The sequence below is a fragment of the Rattus rattus genome, chromosome 1, assembly GCF_011064425.1.
Source record: "Rattus rattus isolate New Zealand chromosome 1, Rrattus_CSIRO_v1, whole genome shotgun sequence".
NCBI classification, from domain to species: Eukaryota; Metazoa; Chordata; class Mammalia; order Rodentia; family Muridae; genus Rattus; species Rattus rattus.
Genome location: NC_046154.1, coordinates 272,486,828 through 272,501,712, shown reverse-complemented (window position 1 = coordinate 272,501,712; position 14,885 = coordinate 272,486,828). Strand labels below are relative to the sequence as shown.

At 52.7% G+C, this 14,885-nt stretch overlaps 1 protein-coding gene across 5 annotated transcripts in view; it reads right to left on the bottom strand.

Moving 5' to 3' along the window:
• Positions 1-445: 445 nt before the first annotated feature.
• The window catches only part of Asic1 (acid sensing ion channel subunit 1), a 29,423-nt gene continuing 14,983 nt past the window's right edge, over positions 446-14,885 (bottom strand). For 2 of the 5 annotated variants that reach the window (XM_032886411.1, XM_032886420.1), the window contains exons 4-12: positions 5,769-5,919; positions 5,027-5,154; positions 4,292-4,445; positions 3,921-3,977; positions 3,341-3,494; positions 2,811-2,902; positions 2,050-2,129; positions 1,868-1,972; positions 446-1,734 (exon numbers count right to left, since the gene is read on the bottom strand). In XM_032886411.1, coding sequence (XP_032742302.1) covers positions 1,630-1,734; positions 1,868-1,972; positions 2,050-2,129; positions 2,811-2,902; positions 3,341-3,494; positions 3,921-3,977; positions 4,292-4,445; positions 5,027-5,154; positions 5,769-5,919 — 1,026 coding nt within the window. In that variant the 3' untranslated portion in view covers positions 446-1,629. Of the gene's footprint in view, positions 1,735-1,854; positions 1,973-2,049; positions 2,130-2,810; positions 2,903-3,340; positions 3,495-3,920; positions 3,978-4,291; positions 4,446-5,026; positions 5,155-5,768; positions 5,920-7,591; positions 8,246-14,885 lie in introns of those variants that run through there. The other 3 variants (XM_032886404.1, XM_032886437.1, XM_032886429.1) reach the window with 3 other exon arrangements.

Below are 14,885 nucleotides of genomic sequence, written 5' to 3'. Positions count from 1 at the left end.
TAGGGACACACAACAGCAGGGCTTTCAACTCCTGCTCTCGGCCTACCTCTTTCCTCACATGACCAGGCCCTGGCTCACCAGAAAATGCAAGCGGTGGGCCTAGGCATCAAAGTGAGGACAGGGCACTGGGCACCCCGAGGAAAGAAAGGCCACTGAATGAATGAGGGCTTCAGCTTCTGGCCTTGGGTACCCACTGCCCAACTGCAAGGGTCAGTCACCAATCCCCAGCTCCCCCCGTCTGTAACATTCTTGGCTTAGTTTCCAGCCAGTGTCCTTCATTCCTGGATAGGAGCTACCTCTCCAGCAATCCCTTCCCTCAGGGAGGCCACAGTCAGCCAGACAAAGGGCACCGGGATAGGTGGAGCAGGAATATGTTAAGGCCGTGGGGAGGGCAGAGAGTGCCCGGGTCATGGGGGCCGAGGGAGAGGCCAGAAAGAGGCAGAGCTTGTAATTCACAGCTTCCTTTATGTCGCCACCGAGACAGTGCGAAGGTTACAATGCGCGTGTCATCTCCTTGTGCTTCTCAAAGGGATGTGTGTACACAGTACAGACACCAGGGGAGAATCCAACTCTTTATACAGGCAAAGGCATTCAGAGACAGGAGAATGGGAGGCAGGGGGGAGGGGGGAGACAGAAGGGAGAACTCGGGGCTGGGGGATGATTCTCAGAGACAAGAGGGAATGGGACAGAGACAAACAGGGCCGGAGGGGAGTATATACAAGGCTATAGTAATATAGAGTCTGTATCATATAGAAATAGAAAATGCAGATGAGGTTGCCAAGAGAAGCAAATGAAGTCAGGGAAGAGGACTTGGAACTGTTCCATAAGAAAATTTATGGATGCGGCCCTCTGCAAAGGCCTCTGAGAGAGAAGCCAGTGAGGTCAGGCGGCCGTGCCGCTCTCCCTGAGCTGGAAGCTAACCAGTCAGGTCTTCTAGGGGATGTCACAGAGGGCTGCCTCTTGGGATCTCTCTCCAGCAGCTTTGGGTTGGAGGTGACTTACGGATATTGGGATGTGGCCTACAGCACCAGGGCCACACGGAGTCCCCGTCTCTACCTCTTCAGGAGATCCTCCGCCCCCCTAAAGGTTCCATATGCTTGAGGGAGCAGAACCGGGCATGGAGTCCTTACCTGGAGACTTGGGCTCGTGGGGAGTCACCCGGCTGAGAGCGTCTCTTAAGGCTAGGGAAGTCCCCTCACCAGCCCTCTCCCTTAAGGTACATTCTCTGGTTTGGGGCCAAACTTCAGACCCTGGAGATCCCCTCCACCCCTCACTAAGAGGGGGCTTTGGTGACTGGTGGCAGCAGAATGTAGGTGGACACTCAGATGACAGACAGCCAGACAGACAGAATTCAGGCTTGGAGCTAGGGGAGGCAGCATGGAGCAGAGGGGCAGCCTGAGGTCCCGACCGATCTCTCTCTTTTTATATTAGTTTAATTTCGTTAAAATAAAAAGATGGGATAGAGACTGGGAGAGGACTCTATGGTCAAGACTCCTTTCTCACCACAGACAAGAGGGAACCACTGACCAGGAATGCAGTTAAGTCCACAGGGTAGCTGGGGGCAGTTGGGGGCCCCTTGCTCCCCCAGCCCTCCCCACCTAGGCCTTTGGTACAGCGGCCTGCGAGGGCTTAGCAGGTAAAGTCCTCAAACGTGCCTCGAGCGGGATGGTGAGGTAGGATGTTGGCAGCGTACGTCATCCCGGCAGGATGTCCTCGGAGGCTCTCGCAGGGATTCTAACAGAGGGACATAAGACGGGAACCGGTTACAGAAAGGGATGCGGGTAAAAAGGCGGCGTGGAGACGGGGTTGGTCTGAGGCTGTGGGGGAAGGGCACGCCGCAGGTCGCCTCCCTGCCTTGCTCCCTCACGTGTCTTTTGACGTCATCCAGGCTGAGCGCCACGCCCTTGTCTGCGCTGCTCCTCTTAGCCTCCTTCTGGCACTTTCCACGTCTGCACAGCCTGTGCTTAATGACCTGGGAGAGGTCGTGGCAGGGTGGGTGGATCGGAATCCCCAGTGGGGTGGCCCATCCCTGCCCCCTTACCTCCTTACCTCGTAGGCATAGTCAAAGAGTTCCAGCACGGTGAGGATGCTGGCCCCGATGAACAACCCCATCTGGCCCCCGATGTCACCTGCGGGGTCAGGTCGGAGAGGTTAGTGGGCTCAGGACCAAGGGGCTATGCGGTTCAATAGGACAGGGGCGGGCTGGAGAGATGGCTCAGTGGTTAAGAGCACTGACTGCTCTTCCAAAGGTCCTGAGTTCAATTCCCAGCAACCACATGGTGGCTCACAACCATCTATAATGAGATCTGGGGTCATCTTCTGGCCTTTAGGCACACATTCAGACAGAAAGCTGTATGATGTATACATAATAAATAAATATTTAAAAAAAAAATAGGACAGGGGCAAGCCAGCCATATTTGCAGAAATTGGTGCCTTGATTCAGAAGGATCAGAAGACCACACTCTGGCAGGATTTTATTCTCTATTCTGTATTTTCCTTCCCAAAAATGAGTGTTTCTTATTCAAGAAAAATAAACTCTTTACAAAACTCACTACTTTCTTAGTGTCTGGACCACTTTCAAGGACACACGGAGTGGCTTGTACCTCTAGCCCTCAACCCCTCTTCTGATGCCCGACTTTTCCACTTTGTCCTAAGAGAAGACCGGGTCCCTTTTCTCTACTTCCTGCCACACAAGAGGGCTCAGGGAAAGGCCCCTGGGGATGGGACAGACTGAGAGCACTTAGTTTGGGGTAGGAGGGAGTCATATCTTATCCTAGGCATAGGAGAAGGCTGGTCGTTCAGAAGCTCACCCAACAGCCCTGCGATCTCATAGGCCTTTTTCTGCTCGATGGTCTCATAGTTGAGGACTTCAAAGAAAATGTCCAGCACCAGAATGTTCTCCCTGCACAGTGGGGAGGGGGGGTGTAAAAAGCTAGGTTCAAGTCGTATCTCTGCCCCTTACTAGAGAGGTCATCTTAGCTGTGAGTCTCTCTGAAGCTGTTTCCAAATCTCTGAGACACGGATGAAGAGTCCTGTCTGCCTTCTAGGGGTGCTGTGAGGATTAAATTAAATGGTTGAGAAGACACCCTGCACGCTGGCAAGTGGAGGCGGTCCCAGTTACAGGGATGAGGTTGGAGTTAGAGGATAAAAGGAGGAGGGAGAGGAGTGTCTGAATTACTTCCAGCTTGGTCTCCCCACACACAACCCACACTCTTCGGGGGCCTCTTGGACCTTCTGTGACTTATCTCAGCTTCCTTGCACCCAGAGACTCTCGTTAGGCCCACCTGTACCCTCTGCAGTCCTTGTACAAGGGCCCCGCCCTGCGCCGCAGACCCCTTACCCTATGTACTGCTCCGATTTGTTGAACTTCTTGGCCAGGTACTTGGCGGAGGCTTTGCTTGGGATCTTGACCATGGACAGCTCCTTGCCGTAGCGGGTCAGGTTGCAAGGCATCTCACACACGCAGTATTCCTGGTCTTTCTCCACTAGGAAGTCTGTGCCCACGTGAAAGGCACACGTTGAGTGGCGTCCTTCTTTCAGTGCCTTCCCAAGATGGACACACTGACCCTCCCCAAAATATCCCTAGAACCCTTTCTCATCCGCCTCGGTCCTGTGTCAATCCTTAGCTCATTCTCACCCGGCCTTCCTGCCCCTGCATTTAATCTTATGCAGCATTCCCTCAGGGCTCTAAAGGACCAACCATCTGAGGCTGAAAGAAGAGGATGAAGGCCCCTCCCGAGAGACTCTCATTAATTCGCCACAGGGACCTTGGAAGGTGCAGTTCTCAGCGTTTAGAGGCAGATGCAGGTGGAAGCACAACCATTGTCCAATCAAGTCCAACCTTGATCTCAGTGCCCTGTGCATGGGACAGATAGCATTTCCTTCCCTCCCCCTAACTGTCCCAAGCCAGAGACGCTCACCCAGGGCAGGATCTGCACACTCCTTGTACTGCTCTGGAGTGCAGTATGGGGCGTCCCCTACAAAGCAAAGAAGACAGGACAAGTAGAGATTAAAGGGGTCTGGTGCCATGTAGGGCAGAAGCTGGGAGATGGGACAGTAGGATGAGTCATCCCTGGTGCCCTGGAAGTGACCTACTCTCACACTCCACCCTTTAAAGATCCCTTCCCCCGCTCCCTGTAGACAAAGGCAGGAACTGAGAGACAAGAGTGAGAAACATAAGAAATTAAATGACCAGGGACCAGGGTTAGGAAGGACAATACAGACAGGGAACAGGGGAAGGCAGTGTAGCCTGAGATAGCCCAGGGCTGTGCTTGGAATCTTGGAGCCTGACCTGGCATGTGCACCATACGGCAGTTGCAGTTCTCCACCAGGTAACGCGTCTCGCAATCAATCCGGCAGGCAGTGATGCTATAGGAGTCGAAGAAATCCGAGTCCATGGTAACAGCATTGCAGGTGCCCCAGGGTGAGGGCAGGTAGATGAGCTGCTGGGAGAGCCGGGGAGCTGGGGAAGTGTGGGGGCTTCTCCCCAATTCCCCTTAATGGACTTCTCTGGTAAGATACAGAACTCAGGAGTCTTACCCCTGGACTCTAAGGTCTTAGAGTTTACAGAGTGTTCCTCCCATTCTTGATCACCCATTACTGCATGTGTGTGTGTGTGTGTGCACGTGTGCGTGTCAAGTGTGTGTGCATGTGTGTGTGCGTGTGTGTGTGCATGTGTGTGTGTCAAGTGTGTGTGCACGTGTGTGTGTCTGTGCCCCATACATAGTCCGGAAGTAGAAGTAGATGTTGACTATGTTCCTCTATTTCCCTCTACTTATTGTTTATGAAAGAGAATCTCTTACTGGATCTGGGGCAGCTCACTGGCCAGCTAGCTTCCAGGATCCATCTGTCTCTGCATGCCCAGTCCAGAACTGGGGTTACAGCAGTGCACCACTCTGGTTTACATGTGTGTTGGGGTCTCACTTGAGATCTTCATGCTTGCATAATAAACACTTTACCCACTGAGCCGTCTCCCCAGTCCCCAGAACTCCATCTTGACTCCCCAACACCCGCTGCAGCTTCTCACCCTCTGCTCCTGGCAAGACACAAACGTCTGGAAACCTGGAGCCACGCCAAAGCCCAGCTGGTCGATGAAAGGGGGTTCATCCTGACTGTGGATCTGCACTTTGATGCCTGCTTCGAAGGATGTCTCGTCTGTAAAGATGAAGGCATGAGAATTGGGAGGATTTCTGAGTCCTTAATCATCTTCAGAGCCTGGGGCATCACACCTTCCTGGTAATAAGCAGCCTCCACTGGGACTTGGTAAGGAGGAGATGGGGTCCAAGCACACCTTCAGCCTCCTGTGTTAGCAGCTCCATGGTGCTCCAGTGACCTCTGGATCCTACAGACTTCTTTTACCTGGTGTCTACAATGTATCTTGTTGTTTCAGATAATCTCTCCTGGACCGTCACTGCCTCAGGCCCTCTCCATCCCTCCTCATCCCCTTCTCTTTTCTCCTCATCTCTCTGCCCCCAAGTCCCCTGAGACCAGACAGCCAGGCAGTCCAAGAAGAGAGGGAGTTATTTATAGAGCGAGTGGCGGCCACTGATGGAAGAGGATGCCTGGTTACCTTGGAGAGTAACTAAACCAGGAAGGAGGAGCCAGGGAACCGAGAGTGCGGAAGTCACATAGGGGCAAAGACAGACATGGTGAAATCTTGGGAGAAAGGGGACGTGTCTGAATTTGGTGCCAGGGCTGCACAGTGGAGCCCTAATTGAGTCTGGGGCCAGGCGGGCCCAGGGAGGGTGCTCTTAAGCAGACAGACATACCGGTCTCTCCCCACACAGGCAAGTATTCATCTTGCTGAATGTCCAGCATGATCTCCAGGCCATTGCCAGTCCCACCTTTCATGGTCTTCAGCCGTGGCCGCCCATCTTGGCCCGAGTTGAATGTGTAACACTTCCCATACCGAGTGAAGACCTGGTGGAGGGCAGAGTAGACAGTATGAGAGTTTTGCCAGCAGGATGAGCTTCCGGTCGGGCTTAACCAGTGAGAACCACAAGGGATCGGACACAGACAGAGAACGGAGTACTGATCCCCTCTCTGCCTCTCTAACCAGGCAGTGGCTTAGCTCCTCCACGATTGTCACCCTTGCCGGGAGGACTCCTTTTGTACTCCTTCAGCCTTGGAGCGATAACAATTTCCCACTAAGGCTAACTCCATCCTCCCCCTAACCCCTCACTGGCTTCCTTAATCCTGCACGCAGCTTTGCAAATAGCCCCTTCGTGAAAGTCTTTTCAACTGAACTATCAAGGAACAATCTTCCTCTTGCTAGGACCCTAACGTGCACCACTGTCACCATGACCTGTGACTGCTAAACCTCTGAGGCCTTCTGAAACAGAGCTTTAGATCTTGCTTTGGGATTTCACCCCTCAGTTAAAAAACCTTCCAAGTCCTTCCTCCACACCTAAGCCCCTCAAAGCTAAGCCTCTCCGTCTCTTCCCTCTCTCGTGTCCACCATTGTCCCGTTATCAGCAGAACCTGTGAGCAGCCCCAGTCGCCAAGCCAAGAACCAAACACATCCAACACATCACTTTCCCTCCCTCCTGGACCAAACACCAAGGCATGGCAGATTCCGGTGCTCGTAGAGCTCAGAGGGCCTCAGAGGAGATACTTTCCTTGTTAGAAGATCCTGTATCTTCTGCCCTTGCTGAGGCCCAGTGGCCAAAAACACCAGGTTACAATCACTTCAGGGACTGGGATAACCCCATCTACTCCTACATGGTAGGGCACAGAGCGGTGGGTATGGAAGGGAAAGGCCAGGCATCTGAAATATACATGGGCTAGAGGGGCATCAGGCTAGACTGGACTATAGGCTGATCTGGGGAGATGGTGGGATGCGGCTGGCCACTGGCTCTGTATCTAGAAATTCCCTTCACCTCTGGGTAGGGGAACCAATGGGGAAAGGTGACATTTTCCAGTGATGGCTTCTTCCAGTGCTGGCCACTGAATGAGAGCTGGGAGCAAGGACTTTGATTTAGAAGTTTCCCAACGTCACTGACAGACATATGGATCATACACACACACACACACACACACACACACACACACACACACACACACACGCAGAGCTAGTTGGGGATGGACTCTCCCATAGGAAAAAGCACAAGAGACCAAGTGAGGATGCAATGAAATTCCAGTTGTGAGCTCTGCTGACAAGAGGTGTCTGGATGAAGGGGCTCTGCCCTCTCCACCTATGACTCCATTCTGCACTCCAGAAACGGTGGCTCCACCCCCCCCAACTATTACCCCAGGGATGATAGCCAACCACTGCCCAGTCATAGGCAGCCCCTAGCAGGTCAAAGATTGACTTCACAGCTAGAGCAAGGTTCGGGGCCATGGAGAGGTCTGGAGAAGAGCAGATGAGACTAGAGGATATTCTAGGCATCAGAACAACACTAATTACTGAGGGACATATTTCAAGACCCAACGAGGAAGAGCTGTGCTAGCTGCAGACTCTGGGATCCCAGGTGAGCTCAGGACCAGGCTAGGTCCGGTTCAGCGGTTACCAGCCCCAGCCTCAGGAGCTGATGGGCAGAGAGAGCAGTGGCTAGACTCTTGGGGTGTTGTGGTAAGCATGGGTCCCACTCACCACTGAGAAGTTGTGGGGACCACAGGGGCCCCCACAGTAGGAACAATAGAGCAGCATGTCCTCCAGCCGGTGGCAAGAGCGATTATAGAAACGATGGAGGTTAAAAGGCTCCCCGGAGAAAGCCTCTGGGCCAGGAGGAGCAAGGGGCACCCCGGGGTCATCACTCTCATCCAGTCCTAGCATGGGGGCCAGGTAGAGCAAGTCGGGGTAGCTGAGCTGGGACAACCGCACGGCATTGGTGTTGCAGAAGGTGACAGCTGGGAAGACCAGCTCCGTGGTGGCCACTTCGTCTAGCAAAGTCACGTGTGGGTAGCTGAGGTAATAAGCAACGCGGTCCCCTACCTGGCACAGGAAGGCACCCAGTGCTATGACAAAGGCCACTGCCCATAAGGCCTGCCTTGGCCCTGGGCCCCCTTCCACAAACACATGGCTGGCACCATGGAGGGTACAGCTGTTGGCGAAGGCCACCAAGTCCCTAGGTGAGTCACCCTCATCCAACTCCGACCCTGCCTCCATTTCCTTCTCTTCCTCTTCTTCCGATTCTGAGCTGTCCTGCTGCTGCCGGTGGTGGTGGGGACCCCAGATATCTGCCATGGATCCCGGGGCCTCCTCTCCAGAGGAGAATGACACAGAGCAAAAGATCTGGATGGGCATCTTGTTCAGGAGACAGGAAGAAGCCACCAGAAGGGACAGAGACGGAGGTTGGACTTCGGCTAGGTCTGCGCCGGCCCAGCTGTCTGTCCTTCCTCACCAGAGCCTCTGTGGCAGTGTGGCTGAGCTGGGGCAGGGCATGGGGAGGAGGACCAGACTGGTCTGCTAGAGAGGGCGTGGTCTGTGCCGAGGATGAATAATTGATGGAGAACTGCTGAGGCAGGGGGGGGGGCACTGCCAGGGATGAGGAGAGCTGAAGACCTTTGTCTGACACTGGCTTCCGCAGGATGAGGGTTTGGGATCTTGTTACCCTCTCTTCAGGTGAGGTGATGCCCACTCCTCTCACTGCCAGGATGACCTCAGTTGCTGCCCTCTACTAGGACACAATGCATGCTGTCACCCCCAACCCCCCCCCCCGCATGTCCCTCAGTTTTTCTGGCTCCTTTACTCTCACTTGATCTAGCCCGGGTTCTGGGCTCTCCAAGCCTCAGGCCTTCTGCAGGCAGGCTCTCTCAATTCCTCTCCACTCACAGTCCCTCGGTTGTTTCATTGACGACCCCGCCCCCATCTCCTAGCCCACTCTCAGCCTCCGTTTACTTTTATCATTTCTTTGATACTTAGTTACCTTCCCATCGCCTTCCCCCTTTACTTTGTTACTCCCTGCCTGCCCAGTTTACTTTGTTACTCCCCGAGCCTCCAATACCCCTTGTCATTCCTTGACCCACAGCTAGTCTCAAACTCCCATTCTCCCCTAACCTACAGTTCTATTTTAGGTCCTCATCCTTCCCCAAAGCTCAGCACACTTAGGTCTCATCCCCCCACCCCGTTTTTTTTGTGGCTTGTGGGGCAGCCCAGGTTCCATTAGCAGATGTTTCTCAGTGACCACAGACTCATGTCTGACCAGTTCCCAGCACTGGGGGAGGGACTCCTGAAGGGGAAAAGCTTGCTGACTGAACAGAATGCTAGCACCGCCTCCACAGTTTGTCCTCCCCACTAAAAACAAAACAAAACAAAGCCAGTTTAGAAGGGGAATGTGAGAGGCTCTCCTCCGGAGGGTGGAAGGAACTGTGACCAGTGGGGAAACAGAAGGTGCTGGGGCAGGTGAACAGTGTTGGGAACTAATTTGAGAGCTTCTCCCAAACCCTATGTGCCCCTCAGTCCTGAGGCCCCTCTGTTTTTTTTTTTTTTTTTTTTTTTTTTTTTTTTCGGGCTGGGGACCGAACCCAGGGACAGGTTGCTAGGGCAAGCCCTACCACTGAGCCCCCCAACCCCCCTCTGCTCTTAATGGACCAATCCCTACGCTGGCCCCCGGCCCCGGTGTGTGCTCTGGTCACCCAAGGCCACTGGTTGAGGAACTTGAGCCAGCAGCCAAGTCTCTAGGGCCAAGAAGGTGACCTAGAAGAGGGAAGGAAAAGAGGGGGGGAGGAAGGGGAGGGAGAGAGAGAGATGGAGAGAGAGGAGGGAGAGACAGGTGGAGAGAGAGAGGAGACAGAGACAGACAGACAGACAGACAGACAGGAACACAGAGAGACAGAGAAGGGGGCCAAAGCAGATTAACTCTTTCTCAGCAGGGCCAGGAGTAGGTCTAGGCTGAACAAGTCTGCTAGGGACTTCCTATTCCCTGCTGGTTTGCGGGAGAGAGCCTGGATGTGTTGGGGTGAGGGGCAGGGTGCTGGGTTCTAGAAGAGCTGACCGGAGTGCAGTTTCCAGCCTTGCACAGCTTTACCCTTAGCTGGGTAAAAGGAACCCAGAAGAGGAGAAAGCCTCGGCCCAGTCCCTCTCCAGCCTTCCATTCCCTTAGACCTGTCTCAGTTCTTCTTCCCCTCTGAACGATGGTCTCCCAACTAGTAGTCTCTCAGTCTCCCCATGTCCGCACCTTCAGTTCAGTTATGCGATCCTGCCCATTCCCCCGCAACACACTTAAAATTCCTCAGTGCCTCATGGTAAAGCTCACTCCCTGATAGCTCTGTGCACGCTACCCTCATTACTTATACTACTCCCCAGCCTAGGATCCAGCCCAGCACTCAGCCTAGCACCCAGCCCAGCACCAGCATCCAGCCCAGTACCCAGCCCAGCACCAGCCCAGCACCCAGCCCAGCACCCAGCCCAGCACCCAGCCCAGCACTCAGCCCAACACCCAGCCCAACACCCAGCCCAGCATCCAGCCTAGCACCCAGCCCAGCACCCAGCCCAGCACCCAGCCTAGCACCCAGCCTAGCACTCAGTCCAGGACTCAGTCTAGCACCCAGTCCAGCACCCAACCTAGCATCCAGCCTAACACCCAGCCCAGCACCCAGCCTAGCATCCAGCCCAGCATCCAGCCGCGACAACCCTCCCAGGCCCACTAGGCTCACTCACACTCTCACAGCCCAGGACTCCTGCTCAGCTCTGCCTCATTTTCTTCCTCATCTCTTTTATTTTATTTATTATTACCGTGCATGTGAGTGGAGGAGTATGGTGGTCAGAAGACAGCTTTTAGACATCAGTTTTCTGTTTCACCTTGGGCTCTCAGAACCAAACTCAAGCCTGGAGCCAGGCACAGAGGCTTGGGTCCCTGCTTTTTGCAAGTTGTGAGTCAACTTGCTGGCCCTCTGATGCTGATGTCGTTGTCCTCATTGTCATCACCATCATCATCACCACCATCATCACCATCATCGCCATCATCATCATGGTCTCACTCTGTAGCCCAGGCTGGCCTGGCATTTCTCCTGTCAATCACAGAGATCCAGCTCCGTGTGCACGTGCTAAGATAAAGGTATACGACCATGTCTGCTTCCTCTGATCATTTTTTAAAAAAATTGTTGTTTTATTTAGGTCTGTGTGTTTTTGTCTGCCTGTGTGACTGTGCACCACAATGAGGGTCAGAAGAGGATCCCTTGGAACTGGAGTCCCAGACCACCGGAAGCTGGTTGAGAGCAGCTACAGGGGTACTGGGAAGGGGCCAAGCATCCTCTGGAAGAGCAGCCGTGCTTCTCAGTGCTGAGCTATCTCCCCTCTGATCTTTCTAAAGAGACAGGCTCTCACTGTGTTGCTGTCCCTAACTCCTAGGCTCCAGTTGTCTTTCTGCCTCACCTCCCAAGAAGCTGGGTTTATGGGTCCACACCACCGTGCCAGCTCCCTGGTCCTTTCTCAATACCCTATTCATATCTCTCTGATGGCTGCCTCAGGGTCAGTCACTACACAGGACATTTCAGACGTGAGATAATTAATCCACAGCCACCTGAGCGCAGAGTCCGTGAGGGGGAGTGGTTGAGGCGGAGAGGCTACCTCAAGGAAAAAGAAGGTAAGACTAACCTCAAAGAGGATGGGTAAGGTGGCCGCAGTAAAGATAGGCACTTGCTCACAAGCCTGCACCTAGGTTTGATCCCCAGAACTTAGGTGGCCGGAGGAGAGGACTGACGTCCACACGTTGTCCTCTAACCTCTCAAATGCACCCATACACAAACGAGATAGAGAGATGTGGTACAAAACAAAAACCCACAAGAGGGTCTGGGTATGAGGAGAGATCAGCCACCTTCAACTGTTATCCTCTCCTGTACAAATCCATGGGTGCCCTTCCTTTCTGTCCACTGCCTCATGGACATCTTTCTCCTACCTGCCATTCTCCTACCTTCCAGGCTTTAGTTCTCGCCTGGCAGGGTCTGCTTTGCTGCCCTTCAGTTTGAGAGGTTTTGGCTTGAGGGGTGCGGGCTGTGGTTGACCCTAGTTGCCCATCTACCTCTTGCCCACTAGAGGGCACTGTCTCCCTCCTTCAGATATCCTGGATTCACAAGAGGAAACTAAGGCAGAGGGAGCTTCAGGGTGAGAGTTTACCCCCAGAGAAGAGGGACAGCAGCGTTAGAGGACACTGAGCTGACATAACTTCCCCTCACACCTACACCAAGACCACCATGCACTCCTTCCTATACAGCAACACACAGGCATGGAGACGCATGCACACACATACACCAATGTAGACGCACATACTCCTACCATATTCACACACATGCACGCACATATGCATGTGCATGCACACAGACACATGGTCACCCATACATAAGTATGCACACACTCAGATCCCTATACTTTCCCTCCCCCATTCCCTCTCTCCTCATCCCTTCAAATTCCCTCTCAATTTCATTTCATTCAAAAAGGCACATTCAGGGGTTGGGGATTTGGCTCAGTGGTAGAGCGCTTGCCTAGCAAGCGCAAGGCCCTGGGTTCGGTCCCCAGCTCCGAAAAAAAGAAAAAAAAAAAAGGCACATTCAATGTTTTTCAGTAATGGTAAGGTAAGAAAGCCAGTGAACACACACAGAATGTGCACACACAGAGACTGCACACACAGAGACTGTGGACACACACAGACTATGGACATATACAGAGAGACTGTGGACACACACAGACTGTGGACACACACAGACTATGGACATATACAGAGAGACTGTGGACACACACAGACTGTGGACACACACAGACTATGGACATATACAGAGAGACTGTGGACACACACAGACTGTGGACACACACACAGAGACTGTGCACATACACAGGCTGTGGACACACACAGACTATGGACACACACAGACTGTGCACACACAGAGACTGTACACACAGAGACTGCACATACAGAGACTGTGGACACACACAGACTGTGGACACACACAGACTGTGGACATATACAGAGAGACTGTGGACACACAGACTGTGGACACACACACAGAGACTGTGCACACACACACAGGTTGTGGACACACACAGACTATGGACACACAGAGACTGTGCACACACACAGACTGTGAATACACACAGACTATGGACACACACAGAGAGACTGTGGACACACACAGACTGTGGACACACACACAGAGACTGTGCACACATACACAGGTTGTGGACACACACACAGACTATGGACACACACAGACTGTGCACACACAGAGACTGTGTACACACAGGGACTATGCACACAGGGAACCCAGGCTGTGGACGTACACAGCAGCCCATGAGGAGACGATCAAGTGCACACAAACACAGACCTACACTCCATTCTGGGCCCTGGGTTGAGGATGGGGCTCAGCTGTGGAGTGCTTGCTGAATGAGGTCCTGGATTCATTCCCTCTGCACACATGCTGTGATCCCAGCACTTGAGAGGAAGAGGCTGGAGGACCAGGAGGTGATCTCAGCTACAGAGTGAATTTGAGGCCTCCGTGAGACACAGGAGACCCTGCTTCAAAATGAACAAATAGCTCAGCCTGGTCACACACACATCTTCAATCCCAGGACTCGGGAGGTCGGGCTCGCAGATCTGTGAGTCTGAGGCCAGCCTGGTCTACATCACAAGTTCTAGGCCAGCCAGAGCTAGTATATATGTAGTAGTATATATGTGCATATGTGTGTGCACTCTTGTCCATGTGTCCTTGTATGGATTCCAGAGGCTGGGTGACCTTGTCTATAAATCTCCACATACATAAAGTAAAAACAAGTCAGTGAGTAATGACTCAGGGCTTCCCATTCACGGATGAGCCTCTTCCCCGAGTCCTCCCCCACCGGCTAAGTGTGGCAACTGAGTTCTTTCTTACTTTCTCTGTATCCCTTCTGAATCTCACCTCCTTCCACATCTGGGCAAGGTTTAGTAAAATCCCAGCGCTGGGGAGGTGGAGACAGGCGGATTCTCTGGAGCTCAATGGCTAACTGGGTCCTCGCTAATCCATGAGCTCCAGGTTCGGTGAGAGAATCTGTCTCAAAGATAAATGAAGGGGCTCAGCAGGCAAGAGCCCTGGATATGCCTCAGAGGACCTGGGCCCGATTCCAGCACCCACAGGGCACTCACAACTGTTTATAATTCCAGTTCCTGGGGATTTCACATCTTCTTCCATGGGACACAGACATACGTGTAAAACACAAATGCATGTAACAAAGTAGAATAATTTATTCTAGCCCATTGTAGAGATGGACAAGGACACCCAGCACTGACCTCTGGCTTCTACACAGGCACACATGAGCAGGTGTGCTTATATACATTCATGCATAACATACACGCACACATACATACACATGCACACACATGCACACACATGCACACACACATGCATAACACACATATACACACATGCACATGCACACACATGTACACACACGTACACATCATGCATATACACTCGTGCACACACGCATGCACACTCATAAATACATACACACATGCATAACACATACATAATGCACATGCACACACGTACACATATGCATGCACACACATGTGTACACATACGCACATACATGCACGCATAACACACAAATAACACACACACACACACACACACACACACACAGTGCTGAGCCACAACAACCAATTCAAGTCTCCTAATGAGCAGCGAGTACTAATATTGTTGGGACTGATGGTGCATACTTGTAAAGGCAGAGGCAGGCAAATCTCTGTGAGTTCTAGGTCAGCCTGATCTACAGAGTGAGTTCTAGGATAGCCAGAGCAAATAGTTCAAAAATAGCACAAAAGCAAGCCAGGAAACAAACAAACAAAGGGCTGTCAGTTAAAATGAGGTCATCTACCTGTAAATGCCTTCTTTCTACCTCGCTCATTAACATGGTGGGGAACAAATCGTGGGCTGGATCCTGCCCGTATCAGACTTACGATTTAAAACATTTACAA